General features: G+C 38.3%; 1 protein-coding gene across 1 annotated transcript in view; it reads left to right on the forward strand.

Moving 5' to 3' along the window:
• Positions 1-11,416: 11,416 nt before the first annotated feature.
• Positions 11,417-17,633, forward strand: part of LOC136137336 (lipoxygenase homology domain-containing protein 1-like) — a 32,433-nt gene continuing 26,216 nt past the window's right edge. Inside the window, 1 exon segment of the mRNA XM_065895735.1 lies at positions 11,417-11,476. Within this exon segment, the coding sequence (XP_065751807.1) occupies positions 11,417-11,476 (60 nt within the window).

Raw genomic sequence — 17,633 nt, forward strand, 5'->3', positions numbered from 1 at the left:
GGATTCTGTTTGCTAGTATTTTGTTGAGGATTGTTGCATCTATGTTCATCAGTGATACTGGCCTGTGGTTTTCTTTTTTTCTTTTTTTTTTGCGGTACGTGGGCCTCTCACTGCTGCAGCCTCTCCTGTGCGGAGCATAGGCTCTGGACATGCAGGCTCAGCGGCCATGGCTCACGGGCCCAGCTGCTCCGCAGCATGTGGGATCCTCCCGGACCGGGGCATGAACCCGTGTCCCCTGCATCGGCAGGCAGACTCTCATCCACTGTGCCCCCAGGGAAGCCCTGGTTTTCTTTTTTTATCCAATCTGTGTCTGGTTTTGGTATCAGGGTGATGGTGGCCTCGTGGAATGAGATTGGGAGTAGTCCTCCCTCTGCTGTATTTTGGAAGAGTTTGAGAAGGATGGGTGTTAGCTCTTCTCTAAATGTTTGATAGAATTGCTTGTGAAGCCATCTGGTCCTGGGCTTCTGTTGGAAGATTTTTAATCACAGTTTCAATTTCAGTGCTTATGATTGGTCTGTTTATATTTTCTATTTCTTCCTGGTTCAGTCTCAGACGGTAGTGCTTTTCTAAGAATTTGTCCATTTCTTCCAGGTTGTCTATTTTATTGGCATATAGTTGCTTGTAGTAATCTCTCATGATCCTTGTATTTCTGCAGTGTCAGTTGTTACTTCTTTTCCATTTCTAATTCTATTGATTTGAGTCTTCTTCCTTTTTTTCTTGATGAGTCTGGCTAATGGTCTATCAATTTTGTTTGTCTTCTCAAAGAACCAGCTTTTAGTTTTATTGATCTTTGCTATCATTTCCTTCATTTCTTTTTCATTTATTTCTGTTCTGCTCTTTATGATCTCTTTCCTTCTGCTAACTTTGGGGTATTTTTCTCTAATTGCTTTAGGTGTAAGGTTAGGTTTTTTATTTGAGATGTTTCTTGTTTCTTGTGGTAAGATTGTATTGCTATCAATTTCCCTGTTAGAACTGCTTTTGCTGTATCCCATAGGTTTTAGGTCGTGTTTTCACTGTCATTTGTTTCTAGGTATTTTTTGATTTCCTCTTTGATTTCTTCAGTGAACTCTTGGTTATTTAGCAGTGTATTTTTTTTTTTTTTTTGCGGTACGCGGGCCTCTCACTGTTGTGGCCTCTCCCGTTGCGGAGCGCAGGCTCCGGACGCTCAGGCTCAGCGGCCATGGCTCACGGGCCCAGCCGCTCCGCGGCATGTGGGATCTTCCCAGACCGGGGCATGAACCTGTGTCCCCTGCATTGGCAGGCGGACTCTCAACCACTGTGCCACCAGGGAAGCCCAGTGTATTGTTTAGCCTCCATGTTTGTATGTTTTACAGATTTTTTCCTATAACTGACATCTAGTCTCATAGCATTGTTGTCAGAAAAGATACTTGACACGATTTCAATTTTCTTAAATTTACCAAGGCTTGATTGGTGACCCAGCATATGATCTATCCTGGAGGTTGTTCCATGAGCACTTGAGAAGAAAGTGTATTCTGTTGTTTTTGGATGGAATGTCCTATAAATATCAGTGAAGTCCATTTGTTTAATGTGTGCTTTAAAGCTCGTGTTTCCTTATTTATTTTCATTTTGGATGATCTTTCACGTTGGTGAAAGTGGGGTGTTAAAGTCCCCCACTATTATTATGTTACTGTCAATGTCCCCCTTTATGGCTGTTAGCATTTGCCTTATGTATTGAGGTGCTCCTCTGTTGGGTGCATAAATATTTACAATTGTAACATCTTCTTCTTGTATTGATCCCTTAATCATATGTAGTGTCCTTCTGTGCCTCTTGTAATAGTCTTTATTTTTAAGTCTATTTTGTCTGATATGAGAATTGCTAGTCCAGCTTTCTTTTGATTTCCATTTACATGGAGTATCTTTTTCCATCCCCTCACTTTCAGTCTGTATGTGTCCCTAGGTCTGAAATGGGTTCCCTGAGGACAGCATATATACAGGTCTTGTTTTTGTATCCATTCAGCTCATCTATGTCTTTTGGTTGGAGCATTTAATCCATTTACCTTTAAGGCAGTTATCGCTATGTATGTACCTATTGTCATTTTCTTAATTGTTTTAGGTTTGTTATTGTAAGTCTTTTCCTTCTCTTGTGTTTCCTGCCTAGAGAATGTTCCTTTACCCTTTGTTTTAGAGCCAGTTTGGTGGTGCTGAATTCTCTTAACATTTGCTTGTCTGTAAAGGTTTTAATTTCTCCAGTGAGTCTGAATGAGATCCTTGCTGGGTAGAGTAATCTTGGTTGTAGGTTTTTCCCTTTCATCACTTTAAATATGTCCTGCCAGTTCCTTCTGGATTTCAGAGTTTCTGCTGAAAGATCAGCTGTTAACCTTATGGGGATTCTCTTGTATGTTAGTTGTTGCTTTTCCCTTGCTGCTTTTAATATTTTTTCTTTCTATTTAATTTTTGATGGTTTGATTAATATGTGTCTTGGCATGTTTCTCCTTGGTTTTATCCTGTATGGGACTCTCTGCACTTTTTGGACTTGATTGACTTTTTCCTTACCCATTTTAGGGAAGTTTTCAACTGTAATCTAATATTTTCTGAGTCCCTTTTTATTTCTCTTCTTCTTCTGGGACCCCTATAATTAGAATGTTTGTGGGTTTAATGTTGTCCCAGAGGTCTCTGTGATTGTCCTCAATTCTTTTCATTCTTTTTTCTTTATTCTGCTCTGTGGTAATCATTTCCACTATTTTATCTTCCAGGTCACTGATCCGTTCTTCGGCCTCAGTTATTCTGCTATTGATTCCTTCTAGAGAAATTTTAATTTCATTTTTTGTGTTGTTCATCATTGTTTGTTTGCTCTTTAGTTCTTCTAGGTCCTTGTTAAACGTTTCTTGTATTTTCTCCATTCTATTTCCAAGATTTTGGATCATCTCTACTATCATTACTCTGAATTCCTTTTCAGGTCGACTGCCTATTTCCTCTTCATTTGTTTGGTCTGGTAGGTTTTTACCTTGCTCCTTTTTCTGCTGTGTATTTCTCTGTCTTCTCATTTTGGTTAACTTACTGTGTTTGGGGTCTCCTTTTTGCAGGCTGCAGGTTCGTAGTTCCTGTTGATTTTGGTGTCTGCCCCCAGTGGGTGACGTTGGTTCAGTGGCTTGTGTAGGCTTCCTGGTGGAGAGGACTGGTGCCTGTGTTCTGGTGGGTGGGACTGGATCATGTCTTTCTGGTGGGCAGGGCTGTGTCCGGTGGTGTGTTTTCGGGTGTCTGTGACTTAGTATGATTTAGGCAGCCTCTCTGCTCATGGGTGGGGTTGTGTTCCTCTCTTGCTAGTTGTTTGGCATGGAGCACTAGAGATTGCTGGCCATTGGGTGGAGCTGGGTCTTAGCGCTGAGACGGAGATCTTTGGGAGGGCTCTCACCAATTGATATTATGTGGGGCTGGGAGGTCTGTGGTGGTCCAGTATCCTGAACTTGGCTCTCCCACCTCAGAGGCTCAGGCCTGACACCCAGCCAGAGCACCAAGACCCTGTCAGCCACACGGCTCAGAAGAAAAGAGAGAAAAAAAAAGAAAGAAAGAAAAAATAAATAGAATAAAAATAAAGTTATTAAAATAGAAAAAAATTATTTAAAATAAAAAATTAATTAAAAAAAGAGAGAAAGAAAGAAGAGAGCAACCAAACCAAATCCACCAATGATAACAAGCACTAAAAACTATACTAAAAAACAGAAAAACAAATAAAACAGACAGTGTGAACCCTAGGAGAAATGGCAAAAGCAAAGCTATACAGACAAAATCACACAAAGAAGCATACGCAGACACACTCACAAAAAGAGAAAAAGGGGAAAAAATATATATGTAAAAAAAAAAGGGGGGGGCTTCCCTGGTGGTGCAGTGGTGAGAGTCCATCTGCCGATGCAGGGGACACGGGTTTGTGCCCTGGTCTGGGAAGATCCCACATGCCGTGGAGCGGCTGGGCCCATGAGCCATGGCTGCTGAGCCTGCGCGTCCGGAGCCTGTGCTCCGCAACGGGAGAGTCCACAACAGTGAGAGGCCCGCGTACTTCAAAAAAAAAAAAAGGAAGAGAGGCACCAAATTAATAAATCTACCAATGATAATAAGCTCTAAATACTAACATAAGGTAAACATAAAACCAGAAACAAATTAGATGCAGGAAGCAAACCCAAGTCTACAGTTATTCCCAAAGTTCACTGCCTCAATTTTGGGATGATGTGTTTTCTATTCAGGTATTCCACAGATGCAGGTACACCAAGTTGACTGTGGAGATTTAATCTGGTGCTCCTGAGGCTGCTGGGAGAGATTTCCCTTTCTCTTCTTTATTCTCACAGCTCCTGGGGTTCAGCCTTGGATTTGGCCCTGGCTGTGCCTGTAGGTCGCCTGAGGGCGTCTGTTCCCGCCCAGACAGGACAGGGTTAAAGGAGCCGCTGATTAGGGGACTCTGGCTCACTCCGGCCGGGGGGAGGGAGGGGGGCGGAATGCGGGGCGAACTGCGGTGGCAGAGGCTGCCGTGACGTTGCACCAGCCCGAGGTGCGCCGTGTGTTCTCCTGGTGAAGTTTTCCCTGGATCCCGGGACCCTGGCGATGGTGGGCCACACAGGCTCCCGGGAGCGGTGGTGTGGACAGTGACCTGTGCTTGCACACAGACTTTTTGGTGGCTGCAGGAGCAGCCTTAGCATCTCATGCCCGTCTCTGGTGTCTGTGTTGATAGTTGCAGCTCGTGTCCGTCTCTGGAGCTCGTTTAGGCGGTGCTCTGAATACCCTCTCCTTGCGTACCCTGAAACAATGGTCCCTTGCCTCTTCGGCAGTTCCAGATTCTTTCCCGGACTCCCTCCTGGCTAGCCGTGGTGAACTAGCCCCCTTCAGGCTGTTCATGCAGCCAACCCCAGTCCTCTCCCTGGGATTCGACCTCCGAAGCCTGAGCCTCAGCTCCCAACCCCTGCCCACCCCGGTGGGTGAGCAGACAAGCCTCTCGGGCTGGTGAGTGACGGTCGGCACCGATCTTCTGTGCGGGGATCTCTCCGCTTTGCCCCCCGCACCCCTGTTGCTGTGCTCTCATCTGCGGCTCCGAAGCTTCCCCCGTCTGCCACCCGCAGTCTCCGCCCGTGAAGGGGCTTCTAGTGTGTGGAAACCTTTCCTCCTTCACAGCTCCCTCCCACTGGTGCAGGTCCTGTCCCTATTCTTTTGTCTCTGTTTTTTATTTTTTCCTTCGCCCTCCCCAGGTATGTGGGGAGTTTCTTGCCTTTTGGGAAGTCTGAGGTCTTCTATCAGCATTCAGTAGGTGTTCTGTAGGAGTTGTTCCACATGTAGATGTAGTTTTGATGTATTTTGGGGAGGAAGGTGATCACGTCTTACTCCTCTGCCATCTTCTAGTTATTGTTTTAAAATTGTTGTATTGTGTAGCATTTCACTGTGGCTGTTTCATTATTTCTTTTGACTCATTTTGTAGTAAAAGATATATGGCTGTGTCCAGATATTCACTCTTCCAAGGAGTCTTTTGAAAAATGTTCTTATTACACATAGTTTGGTATCTTTGTGAGTATATTTGTACAGTAGATCACAGCAGTAAGACTGTTAGATCAAAGGGTATGTGAATTGTGGATTTTCATAGATATTGACAAATTGCCCTTCTAAAAGGGTACAGGAAACTACATGAGGCCACAGTGTGTGAGAAGGCTCACTCTCACAGCACTAGATATTCTAAAACTAAAGATTTTGCCAATCCGATAGATGAAAAGCCATGTCTTGTTTTGATTCGCCTTTCTTTAGTTACAAGGAAGTTAAGCATATTTTCAGTTTCTTTGCTACTTGTGTGTGTGTTTTAATGAATTTCTTCTTCGTATTCTTGCCCATTTTTTCTGTTGTGAAATCCACGTTTAGTTTTGCTTTATTGATTGTATGAGCTGTTTGCAAATGAAAGAAATTAATCCTTTTTCATTTGTGTGGCAGTTTTTTTTTACCCCCACCTTAACCAGTTTAAGTTATGACTTTTACAAGTTTTTGTTTATTTGCTGTTTAAAACAATCAAGTGTATTCAGGTATAATTTATATAAACAAAATGCACACTTTTTAAGGCTACAGTGTGATGAGCTGACAACCGAGTTCACCTGTAGAACCACCACTTCAGTCAAGACGTAGAATACTTCTGTGATCCCGAATTGTTTCTTCACGCTTTTTGCAGAAAATTCCACCATCCCTGGCCCTAAGAAATAACTTACTTGCTTTTTGTTACTGCAGATAAGGTTGCCTTTCCTAGAACTTGTTGTGGCAATCGTAAAGTGTATACTCTTGTGACTAGGATTTTAATCAGCATAAAGCTTGATATTCATCCAAATCTTTCTATGTATCAGTAATTTATGTCTTTTAATTGCTGAGTTGTATTCATTTAGGTAACACAGTTTGCATATATAGTCACTTTTTGCATTAGTTTCCGAACACTGCTGTAACAATTAACATAGTCAGAATGGCTTGCAGAAAAGGAATTTATTCTGTCATAGTTCTGGATGCTAGAAGTTGGAATTCTTCAGCTTGCAGCTGCGTATTTGCAATCTCTGCTGGCATTCTTCTCGCTGTCCCTGTCTCTGTGTCTCCTCTCTTTTTAAAAGACTAAGCCTGCCCAACTCAAGTGTGACTTCACCTTAACTAATTACATCTGCAACGATCCTGTTTCCAAATAAGGTCACATTCACAGGTACCAGGAGTAAGAACTTGAACATATCTTTTTGGGGACACAGTTTAACTCACAATAGTTCTCCTTTTGGTTCTGGAAATTCATGCCTTTCTCGTATGCCAAATGCATCGATCACATCCCAGCATTCCCCAAAGTCTTAATCATGCCAGCATCAACTTATGTCCAAAATATCACTTATCATATAATATCATATAATCATCTCAGAAAGTTTGGAATCCCATTTTTGATATCTAAATCAGGTATGGGTGAGACACTGGGCGTAATCTATCTCGGGCCCAAATTCCTCTCCATTCACAGACCTATGAAACTAGGAAACAAGTTGTCTGCTTCCCAATTACAACGGTGGGACAGGCATAGACTAGATATTCCCATTCCAGATGGGAGAAATTAGAAGGAAAAAGGCAGTCAGATGTCGCAAGCAAGTCTGAAACCCAGCAGGGCAAATTCCATTAGATTTAAGGGCCTGGAATAAACCTCTGTGGTTTACTGCTTTGTTCTCTGGGCCCTGCTGGGGCAGCAGCCCCCTCCTCATGGCCCCCCAGGGTGGAAGCCCTGCCCCCTCAGCCCACCAGGGCAGTGACTCCACCGTCTTTGCCCTCAGAGTCATTCTTCCTTTATTTCATCCCATTTCTGCCCTTTTCATCTGCTGGAATGAAATTCTTGAAAACCTTGCTGGTCTTCAGTGGATGTCATGGGTGTTCACATCATTAGACACAAGAGTTCTCCACGGATCTCTTCCTGGATAACTCCGTCTCTATTCCTGGCTTCTGCTGAGATGGCTGAGTGGATCCTAAGTCACAGGCCCTTGGCTCTGTTTCCAGAACAGGATATCTGGATAGGTTGAGAATTTTCCAGATCTTCAAGTGCTGGTTCCTTTTTGCTTAACAATTTCTTCCTCAATTTATCTCTTTCCTCTTGAACTTTTACCATAGGCAGCAAGGAGAAACCAGGGCACACCTTCCACATTTTGACTGGAAATCTCAGGTAAACATGTAAGTTCATCACCTATAAGTACTATTTCCTCCACTGAATAATAGAGCATAATTCAGTGAAGTTCTCTGTCACTTTATAACAAGAATTGCCTTTCCTTGAGTTTCTAATAAGAGTGTTTCTCATTTTCATCATTTCCAATAATAAGTTTCTATCATGAATGGGTATTTAATTTTGCCAGCTGCTTTTTTTTTGATATCTATTGAGGTGATCAGGTACATGTTCTCTTATTCTGTTAATGTAGTGAATTACATTGATTTTTAAATGTTAAAAAGCTTTGCATTCCTGAGATAAACCTGAAGGTTGTGGTTGACTTGATTTCCTGATATTTTTTGTTAAAATATTTTCATTTATGTTCATGAGGGTTATTTCTCTGTAGTTTTCTTTTTATGCCTTTGTCTGGTTTTAGTATCAGAGTAATGCTCATCTCCCATGATGAGTTGGGAACTCTTCCAAAGGATTTGTGTAGGATTGGCATTATTTGTTTCTTAAAGGTTTGGTAGAAAATTCACCATCTGGGCCTGTAGTTCTTTGTGAAAATGACTTAACTATAAATTTTAAGAATTATTTTTTAAAAGATAAAGGGCTATTGAAATTTTCTAGTTATTTTGCGTATGTTATGGTAATTTGAATCTTTTATCAAGCTATTTGTCCACTCCCTGCATCCTGTTTTTCTCCAGCCCATTTACTCACCCCTTCAACCCACTGTTTCAAATTGGAGCCTAATAGGGTATGAATATTAACAAGGTTTTTAGAATTTTATCTACTCACCTTCTTTCTCCCATAATGTTGTTGAGGAAGCTGTGTTAGGTGCCCTATAAATTCCTGAAATTGTGTCTCACTCTTCTCTTGCCTTCTGTTTTACAAAGATTATAGGACAAGGTTTTGTACCTTCTTTGTTTAATTTCTATTGATTTTTTTTTGGCCAGTTATTTTTTTTTAATTAAAAAAAATTAGTTTTGCTAACTTTTCTGTGACCTGGGCCCACTTCACCAAAATCCTACCTTAAGAATGTTCTGATATTTCTTCCTTTTTGGTGTGTTGGCCTTCCTACCTCATATAGATTATAGGCTAATGGAGGACCAAGACATCATTCTGTGATTTCCATCTACTGCCCATGACACTGAACACCCAGTAGTGACTCAATGACTTGTTGGCTATCGATTGACTGAAGATATGAACTAAAAGATGAATCTCGGTTCATGATCTTTAGATTCTGCTCCAGTTTTTACAACATTTCCTCCCAAGGTTAAGGTTTTAATGATTTAAAGAGGTAAATGGTTTAAAAACATGTGGTAAACAGACATCATATTTCTATTTCATTATTTTCATTTTTATTTCTATTCCTATACAGTTCATCCTTTTCCGTCTTAGTTGTTGGAAAATGCAATTTCTTTCCCTATTGATTTGGTCCTTGTACATTTAGCAAGTATTGATTCTCCCCTGAACTCTTTTGCTGCATTTCTAAGAGAGCAAAAGCTGAAGAGCTTTATTTCATTTTATTCAAACAAGCACTAACATACTAGTTACTCTACATAAAACAGCTAGGATTTTCCCAGCTCTATAGTTTGTAATTGCAATTTAGCTGCTTCTGCTGTTGTTAAAGATAGCCTATTCATCTCTTTCAATTTTTTAAAATGATGTTTTTATTTACTAACTGATTGTCTACCAAGATAATCATCTTAGGTGGCCTAACATGGCTTTTTACTATGTGTTGGAAAAATAAAGTAGAATTTCCTGTTTTAAAGTGGATTTTTAAAAATAGACATTCATTTAACATATATTTATTGTACCATGTAAGTAAAATTTAAATCTAGAATTTGATTGCTATTTGAAGGATCAAGATGGGAAAATACACTTCAGTTCAAATATGGGAGAGAGAAAATCACAGCCTAAAGAGTAGAATGTTATTTAAGTCCATAGTTCTGAATTTTATGCATCATATTCTTTCTTCTTTAATATAAGCTTGAGTGAATTACCGTAATTTCTCATTACTTCAGTTCTCTTACTGATCAACTCTTGATGTTCACTCCAAAGAAACCTGGCAAAATTAAATTAAAATTGTAGGAAGTAATATCATACCACTATCAATGTGTTATGATGTTTAGTTAATCTCAGTTATGTTCACCAGGAACCATACATTTTCTAGCACTGTTTTTATTTGTTGCTGGATGATACAAAATTTATTTAACATTTGTGGAACTCAGGTTAATTTATTAATTAGGAATACTTAAAACAATAAGTGAAGAAATTGTACCAGATGACTTTTGAATCCCTAACTTATCTGATTCCAATTTTTATGTTTATATAAATTATTACATAATTTTTACTTTTGGAAAGTAAACACCTAAACTCAAAATATCTTAAAAGGTATAATTCTGAATGCATATGTTGGTTTGGCCAAAAAGTTTGTTTGGGTTTTTCCATAAGATGTTACAGAAAAACCTGAATGAACTTTCGGGCCAACCCAGTGTTATATGTCAGAGCTAAGACTATTGGAGATATTTTGTTAAAATTCTGGGAACTTAAGAGAACTTATATAGTGACTCTCTTGTTGTCCAGGCATGATCAACTATGACAATTTTATTAAAGATCTTCTAGAAATATTCTCCCAGTTACACTGTAGGACATAGTCATTTTATTGAGTATTTATTTATTTTTAGAAAGGATATTCATTTTTTTATAATTTTTATTTTTTTAAATTTTATTTTATTTTTAGATTTTATTTATTTTTGGCTGTGTTGGGTCTTTGTTGCTGCATGTGGGCTTTCTCTATTTGTGGCGAGCGGGGGCTACTCTTCCTTGCGGTGTGTGGGCTTCTCATTGCGGTGGCTTCTCTTGTTGTGGAGCATGGGCTCTAGGCGTGCAGGCATCAGTAGATGTGGCGCATGGGCTTAGTTTCTCCACGGCATGTGGGCTCGAACCCGTGTCCCCTGCACTGGCAGGCGGATTCTTAACCACTGCGCCATCAGGGAAGCCTAAACTCTCCCAGCTTTATGATGACCTTTCTTCTGAGTCTTCCATTTTTATAAGTTGTTGTAATTCTCTGTGTTATTTGTGCTTCTTACAGGTGGTAAATGGAAAGTTTCCATAATCACCAGTGACTTGCCAAATGCTGGGACAAGCTCACAGATTTATATTATATTTTATGGACATCATAGAAGGTCAGCCCCCATATATCTTTATGGAACAGATGGAGCTCGATTTCATGGCCATGAAGACATATTTACTGTAAGTAATAAAGCTGAATAAAACCTGGTAATATAAGGGATACAGCTAGTAGGTAGGTAGTTTGGAATGAATGCAATCTATGGAATTGAGTGCTTCCTATTATAGCAACGTGTCCTGGAGAAGATCAATCAAAAGTAATTCATGGCAGTTTTTGCTCAAGTGGCTTAAAACACCAATAAAACTGCAATACAATAAGAGACAACAGCTAGAGAGAAATACTGGATGACCAGCATTTGCTGTTTGTATACTCATGACTGCCAGGAGCAAGGGCTGTGCCTTTCTGTCTGAGGCTCTAACAGATGAGCCTGAAAGTCAAGGTCAAAAAGGGAAAAATAAATGATCAAATAAAGGAAGGCGAAGAAGTTGTCATCACATTATTATGTCTTGGCTGGACACATTGAGATCAAGATCTAGGGAGAAACAGAGGTAGCAAAGATGAGGCAGGGGGGACCCGGGTCACACTGTTAAACTAGAGACAGAAAGACTCGCAATCAAAGGCAGGACTTGATGTGAGCCCAGCACCTTGCACTTCAGATGCTTAGAGATGTCCGTGGAACCAACGACTGGAGGTACAGAGGGATTGACGAGAACCGGGTAGAGGCAGAGAGTAAAGTCACAGTCAGAAAAAAGGGTCCTTGAGTATCTTTGATCTTCACACAATACCCCTTCCATGTGGTCCTGGGTGTTTGATTTACTACAACCTGTGTACTCAGCCCACATACATCACAGAAGAGGTTGAGCTATCTAGAATGAAACTAATAGTTCAATTTGAACTGTTCTTTCCATACTTTCTATATGAGTCAATATTTGAATAAACTCTTTCTTGTGTCCATGGTCATTAACGAGTAAAAATGAAAAACGAAGATGTTGTTGTTATTTTGCATGAGTAAGAAATAGTTTTAGAGGTGATTGTGCCAGAAGAGTCTGGGCTGTTTTGCTATTTTATTGTTTCACGTTTACTTTTAAATCAAATTATACCTTCACATGGTGAAGGGTTAATCATTAAATTTAAGGTGAATTCTGTAGTAAGATAGGAGCACCTATAACCCCCATTCCCTTTTCCTTTCCCACAGGAAACCATTTTCATAGTTTGATGCTTCTGTTTTTCTTAGCACTGCTACCTGCATTTCAGCTGTTTCTGTTGTCTTGGTCTCTCTTGCTTGACCCTGGGATTGCTACATGTGTGTCTTGTTTGTAGAAGTGATGGCTTCATTAACGTTAGTAATTTGTTTTTGGTTTTGATCACAGTGTTCATTTATTCTCATGAATTGTTTTATTCTAAGGGTTTTTAAGAAAGCTTTTGTTTTCCCCTTTCCTTTTCTTTTTCCTTACAGTTTCTTTGTATAGATCTTTTCTTTCCTTTTTTATTGTGGTAAAAGCTACAAAACAAAACTTACCATTTTAAAGTTAACAATCCAGTGGCATGTAGTACATTCACAATATTGTTCAATTATCACCACTACCTAGTTCCGGAACATTTTAGTCACCCCAAAAGGAGACCTCATTATGCCGTCCCTCCCAATTCCCTTTTCCCCAATCCCTAGCAACCTCTAATCTGCTCTCTGTCTTTAAGGATTTGCCAATTCTGGATATTTTATATAAATGGAATCATATAAAATGTGGTCTTTTGTGTCTAGCTTCTTTCACTTAGCATGTTTTCAAGGTTCGTCCATGTTGTAGCAAGTGTCAATACTTCATTCCTTTTTACGGTTGAATAATATTTCATTGTATGGAAATACCACATTTTGTTTTTCCATTCATCTATGGATGGATACTTGGTTTTTTCCTACCCTTTGGCTATTGTGAATAATGCTGACATGAACATTTGTGTGCAAGTAATATTTTTTGAATCACTTATTTTTGGGGTTTTTTTTTTGAGTATATATCTTGGAGTGACATTTCTGGGGTTATATGGTAATTCTATGTTTAACTTTTTGAGGAACCACCAAACTCTTTTCCACAGTGGCTGTACCATTTTACATTTCCACTGGCAATGTATGAGGATTCCAGTTTCTCCACATCTTCACCAACACTTGTCAATTTTCGAAAAAAAATTCTAGCCAATCCTCATGGGTATGAAGTGGGATCTCATTGTCATTTTGATTTACATTTCCCTAATGATTAATGATATTATCTTTTTATGTGCTTGTTGGCCATTGGTGTATCTTCTTTGGATATATATTTATTCAAATCTTTGGCCCATTTTAATTTCTTGTTTTCTTTTTTAACATCTTTATTGGAGTCTAGTTGCTTTACAATGGTGCGTTAGTTTCTGCTTTATAACAAAGTGAATCAGCTATACATATATCTCCATATCCCCTCCCTCTTGCGTCTCCCTCCCACCCTCCCTATCCCACCCCTCTAGATGGTCACAAAGCACCAAGCTGATCTCCCTGTCTTGGCCCAGTTAAAAAATTTTATTTTTCTTTTTGCTGTTGAGTTGTAAGAGTTCTTTATATATTCTGAATACTAGACCCTTATCAGAAATATGATTTTCTCCCATTCTGTGGGTTCATTCATTTGATAGTATCTTTGGATGCACAAGAATTTTTAATTTTGATGATGTCCAATTCATCTAATTTTTTTTATTCCTTGTGTTTTTGATGTCATATCTAAGAAACCATTGCCGAATCCAAGGTCACGAAGACTTACCACTTTGTTTTCTTCTATGTTCGTTCTTTGATCTATTTTGAGTTACAGTTTATATATGGTATGAAGTAAAAGTCCAGTTCCATTCTTTTACAGGGACATGCCTAGTTGTCCTCGCTTTGTTTGTTGAAGAGACTATTCTTACTCCCATGAATAACCCTATGCCTTTGTCAAAAATCAACTGGCCATAGATGCATAGGGTTTATTTTTCAATTCTATTCCATTGATCTATGTATATGTCTTTATGTCCGTACCCCACAGTTTTCAATACCATAGCTTTGTAGTAAGTTTTGAAATCAGAAATTTTGGGTCCTCCAGCCTTGTTTTTATTTTTTCAAGATTGCTTTGGCTATTTCTGGCCCTTTGCAATTCCATATGAATTTTAGGATCAGGTTTTCCATTTCTGCAAAACAGGCCATTGAGATTTTGATAGGGATTATATGCTGAATCTGTAGATCACTTTGGTAGTATTGATATCTTTTCAATATTAAGCCTTCCAATCCATGAACATGATATGTTTATATTTATTTACTTTCTTTCAGTGATATTTTGCAGTTTTTCTTGTGTAAGTCTTGCACCTCCTTGGTTAAGTTCATTCCTAAGAATTTTATACTTTTTGATGCTATTGTAAATAGAATTGTTGTCTTAATTTCTTTTTCATATTGCTCATTACTAGTTATAGAAATGCAACAGATTTTTGTGTGTTGTGAGTATTGTGTAACTTTGCTGAATTCATTTTTTAACTCTAATAGTTTTTTTTTTGTGTGTGGAATCTTTAGGATTTTCTATATATCAGATCATATAGTCTGTGAATGGAGATCGTTTTATTTATTCCTTTCCAATTTGGATGTTTTAAAATTTCTTTCTCTTGCCTAATTGCTATACCTACAACTTCCAGTACAATGTTGACCAGAAGTCATGAAAACTGGCATTCTTATCTTGTTCCTGATTTAGGAGGAAACTTTCAGTCTTTTATCATTAAGTATGATATTACTTGTTAGTTTTTCATAGATGCCCTTTATTATGTTCAGGAAATTCCCTTCTATTTCTAGTTTGTTGAGTGTTTTTATCATGAAAATGTGTTGGATTTTGTCAAATGCTTTTTTTTGCATCAGTTGAGATGAGTTTTTTTTCTTTTTCCTCTTCATTCTATTTATGTGGTGTATTACATTGATATTTGTATGTTGAACCACTCTCCATTCCTGGGATAAATCAGGATGTATAATCCCATTGGTCAGAGTGTATAATCATTTTATTATGCTTCTGGATTCAGTTTGCTAGTATTTGTTGAAGATTTTTGCCTCTATATATTTTTCTTTTCTTTTTATATTAGTGCATTTTATTTTTATTTTTTAATTTTTTTAAACTTTTTTTTAAACATCTTTATTGGGGTATAATTGCTTTACAATGGTGTGTTAGTTTCTACTTTATAACAAAGTGAATCAGTTATACATATACATATGTTCCCATAGCTCTTCCCTCTTGCGTCTCCCTCCCTCCCACCCTCCCTATCCCACCCCTCCAGGCGGTCACAAAGCACCAAGCTGATCTCCCTGTGCTATGCGGCTGCTTCCCACTAGCTATCTACCTTACGTTTGATAGTGTATATATGTCCATGCCTCTCTCTCGCTTTGTCACAGCTCACCCTTCCCCCTCCCCATATCCTCAAGTCTGTTCTCTAGTAGGTCTGTGTCTTTATTCCTGTCTTACCCCTAGGTTCTTCATGACATTTTTTTTCTTAAATTCCATATATATGTGTTAGCATACGGTATTTGTCTTTCTCTTTCTGACTTGCTTCACTCTGTATGACAGACTGTAGGTCTATCCACCTGATTACAAATAGCTCAATTTCGTTTCTTTTTATGGCTGAGTAATATTCCATTGTATATATGTGCCACATCTTCTTTATCCATTCATCTGATGATGGGCACTTAGGTTGTTTCCATCTCTGGGCTATTGTAAATAGAGCTGCAATGAACATTGTGGTACATGACTCTTTTTGAATGATGGTTTTCTCAGGATATATGCCCAGTAGTGGGATTGCTGGGTCGTATGGTAGTTCTATTTGTAGTTTTTTAAGGAATCTCCATACTGTTCTCCATAGTGGCTGTATCAACTTACATTCCCACCAACAGTGTAAGAGGGTTCCCTTTTCTCCACACCCTCTTCAGCATTTATTGTTTGTAGATCATTTGATGATGGCCATTCTGACTGGTGTGAGATGATATCTCATTGTAGTTTCGGTTTGCATTTCTCTAATGATTAATGATGTTGAACATTCTTTCATGTGTTTGTTGGCAATCTGTATAGCTTCTTTGGAGAAGTATCTATTTAGGTCTTCTGCCCTTTTTTGGATTGGGTTGTTTGTTTTTTTGATATTGAGATACATAAGCTGCTTGTAAATTTTGGAGATTAATCCTTTGTCAGTTGCTTCATCTGCAAATATTTTCTCCCATTCTGAAGGTTGTCTTTTCATCTTGTTTATGGTTTCCTTTACTGTGCAAAAGCTTTTAGTTTCGTTATTGCCTCTATATTTACAAGTGGCTTTGTCTCTAGTTTTCTTGTCATGTCTTTGTCTGGCTTTGGTATCAGGGTAACGCTGACCTTGCAGAATGTGTTAAGAAGTGTTCCCATCTCCTCTATTTTTTGGAAGATTTTGAGATGAGTTGGTATTAATTCTTCTTTAAGTATTTGGTAGAATTCACCAGTGAAGCCAACTGTCCTAGATTTTTCTTTGTTGGGAAGTTTTTGATTACTGCTTCAGTAACTTGCTACAGGTGTCTTCACACTTTCTTTTTCTTTTGTTTTGTTTGAGTACATTTTGATAGTTTGTGTGATTCTAAAGATTTGTCCATTTCATCTAGGTTATCTAATTTGCTGGCATAACTTGTCCATGATGTTCCTTTATAATCCTTTTTATTTCTGTAAGGTTAGTAGTAATGTCCCTATTTTCATTTATAATTTTAGTAATTTGAGTTTTCTTTTTTTTTTCTTAGGCTAGCTAAATGTTTGTAAATTTTGTTGTTTTTCTTTTCAAAGAATCAGCTTTTGGTTTTGTTGATTCTACTGTTTTTCTATTCTCTATTTTATCTCCATTCTAATTTATTATTTCCTTTCTTCTGCTAGCTTTGCATTTAGTTTACTCCTCTTTCTTCTAGTTCCTTAAGTTGTAAAGTTAGAGGTTATTTATTTGAGAACCTCCATTTTCTTCCTCCTCTTCCTCCTCTTCCCACTTTCCTCCTACCCGCACCCTCTTCTTCCTTCATTCTCTCCCTCCCTTCTCCTGCCCCTCCTCCTTCTCCCTCTCCTTAGAGTCTCTGGATTTATTGGATCAAAATCTCCAAAGAAGTTTTCTCTCACAGCAAGCTTGCCAGTCTAGTTGATGGACATTCACCTGAAATGGTTTTCTCCTTTTAAGTATGTTCATATTTTATGGTTTACAGCTAAAATTTCCCTGTGACCTCTGCTTTCAGCAATATCCACTATGTTTTTGTGTTTTTTCATTCATCTCAAGGTATTTTTAAATTTCCCTTGCAATTTCTTTGACTCATTTGTTGCTTAAGAGTATGTAGGTTAATTTACATGTATTTGTGGATTTTCCAGTTGTCTTTCTTGTATTTATTTCTAGTTTCATTTCATTGTAGTTAGAAAAGATACTCTGTATGATTTCAATCTTACTCAATTTTCAAAACCTCTTTTTTGACATAACATATAGTCTATCCTGGAGAATGTTTTATGTGCACTTGAGAAAACTATGTATTCTTGCTGTTGTTGAGTGGAGCTTTCTATAAATGTCTGTTAGATTTAGTTGGTGTATAATGTTTTTCAAGTCCTCTATTTCCTTACTGATCTTCTGTTTAGTTGTTCTTTCCATTATTCAAAGTGGGGTGTTAAAGTCTCCAACAATTATTGTAGACTATTTCTCCATTCAGTTCTGTCCATTTTTGCTTCATATATTTTGGCACTCTGTCATTAGGTGTATAACTTTTTATAATTCTAAAACCTTGTTGATAGATTGATTACTTTATCAAAATATAATGTCCTAATATAAGGTTTTTTAAAAAATGGATTTTGTGGGCTTCCCTGGTGGCGCAGTGGTTGA

The sequence above is a fragment of the Phocoena phocoena genome, chromosome 17 (assembly GCF_963924675.1).
Source record: "Phocoena phocoena chromosome 17, mPhoPho1.1, whole genome shotgun sequence".
Classification (NCBI taxonomy): domain Eukaryota; kingdom Metazoa; phylum Chordata; class Mammalia; order Artiodactyla; family Phocoenidae; genus Phocoena; species Phocoena phocoena.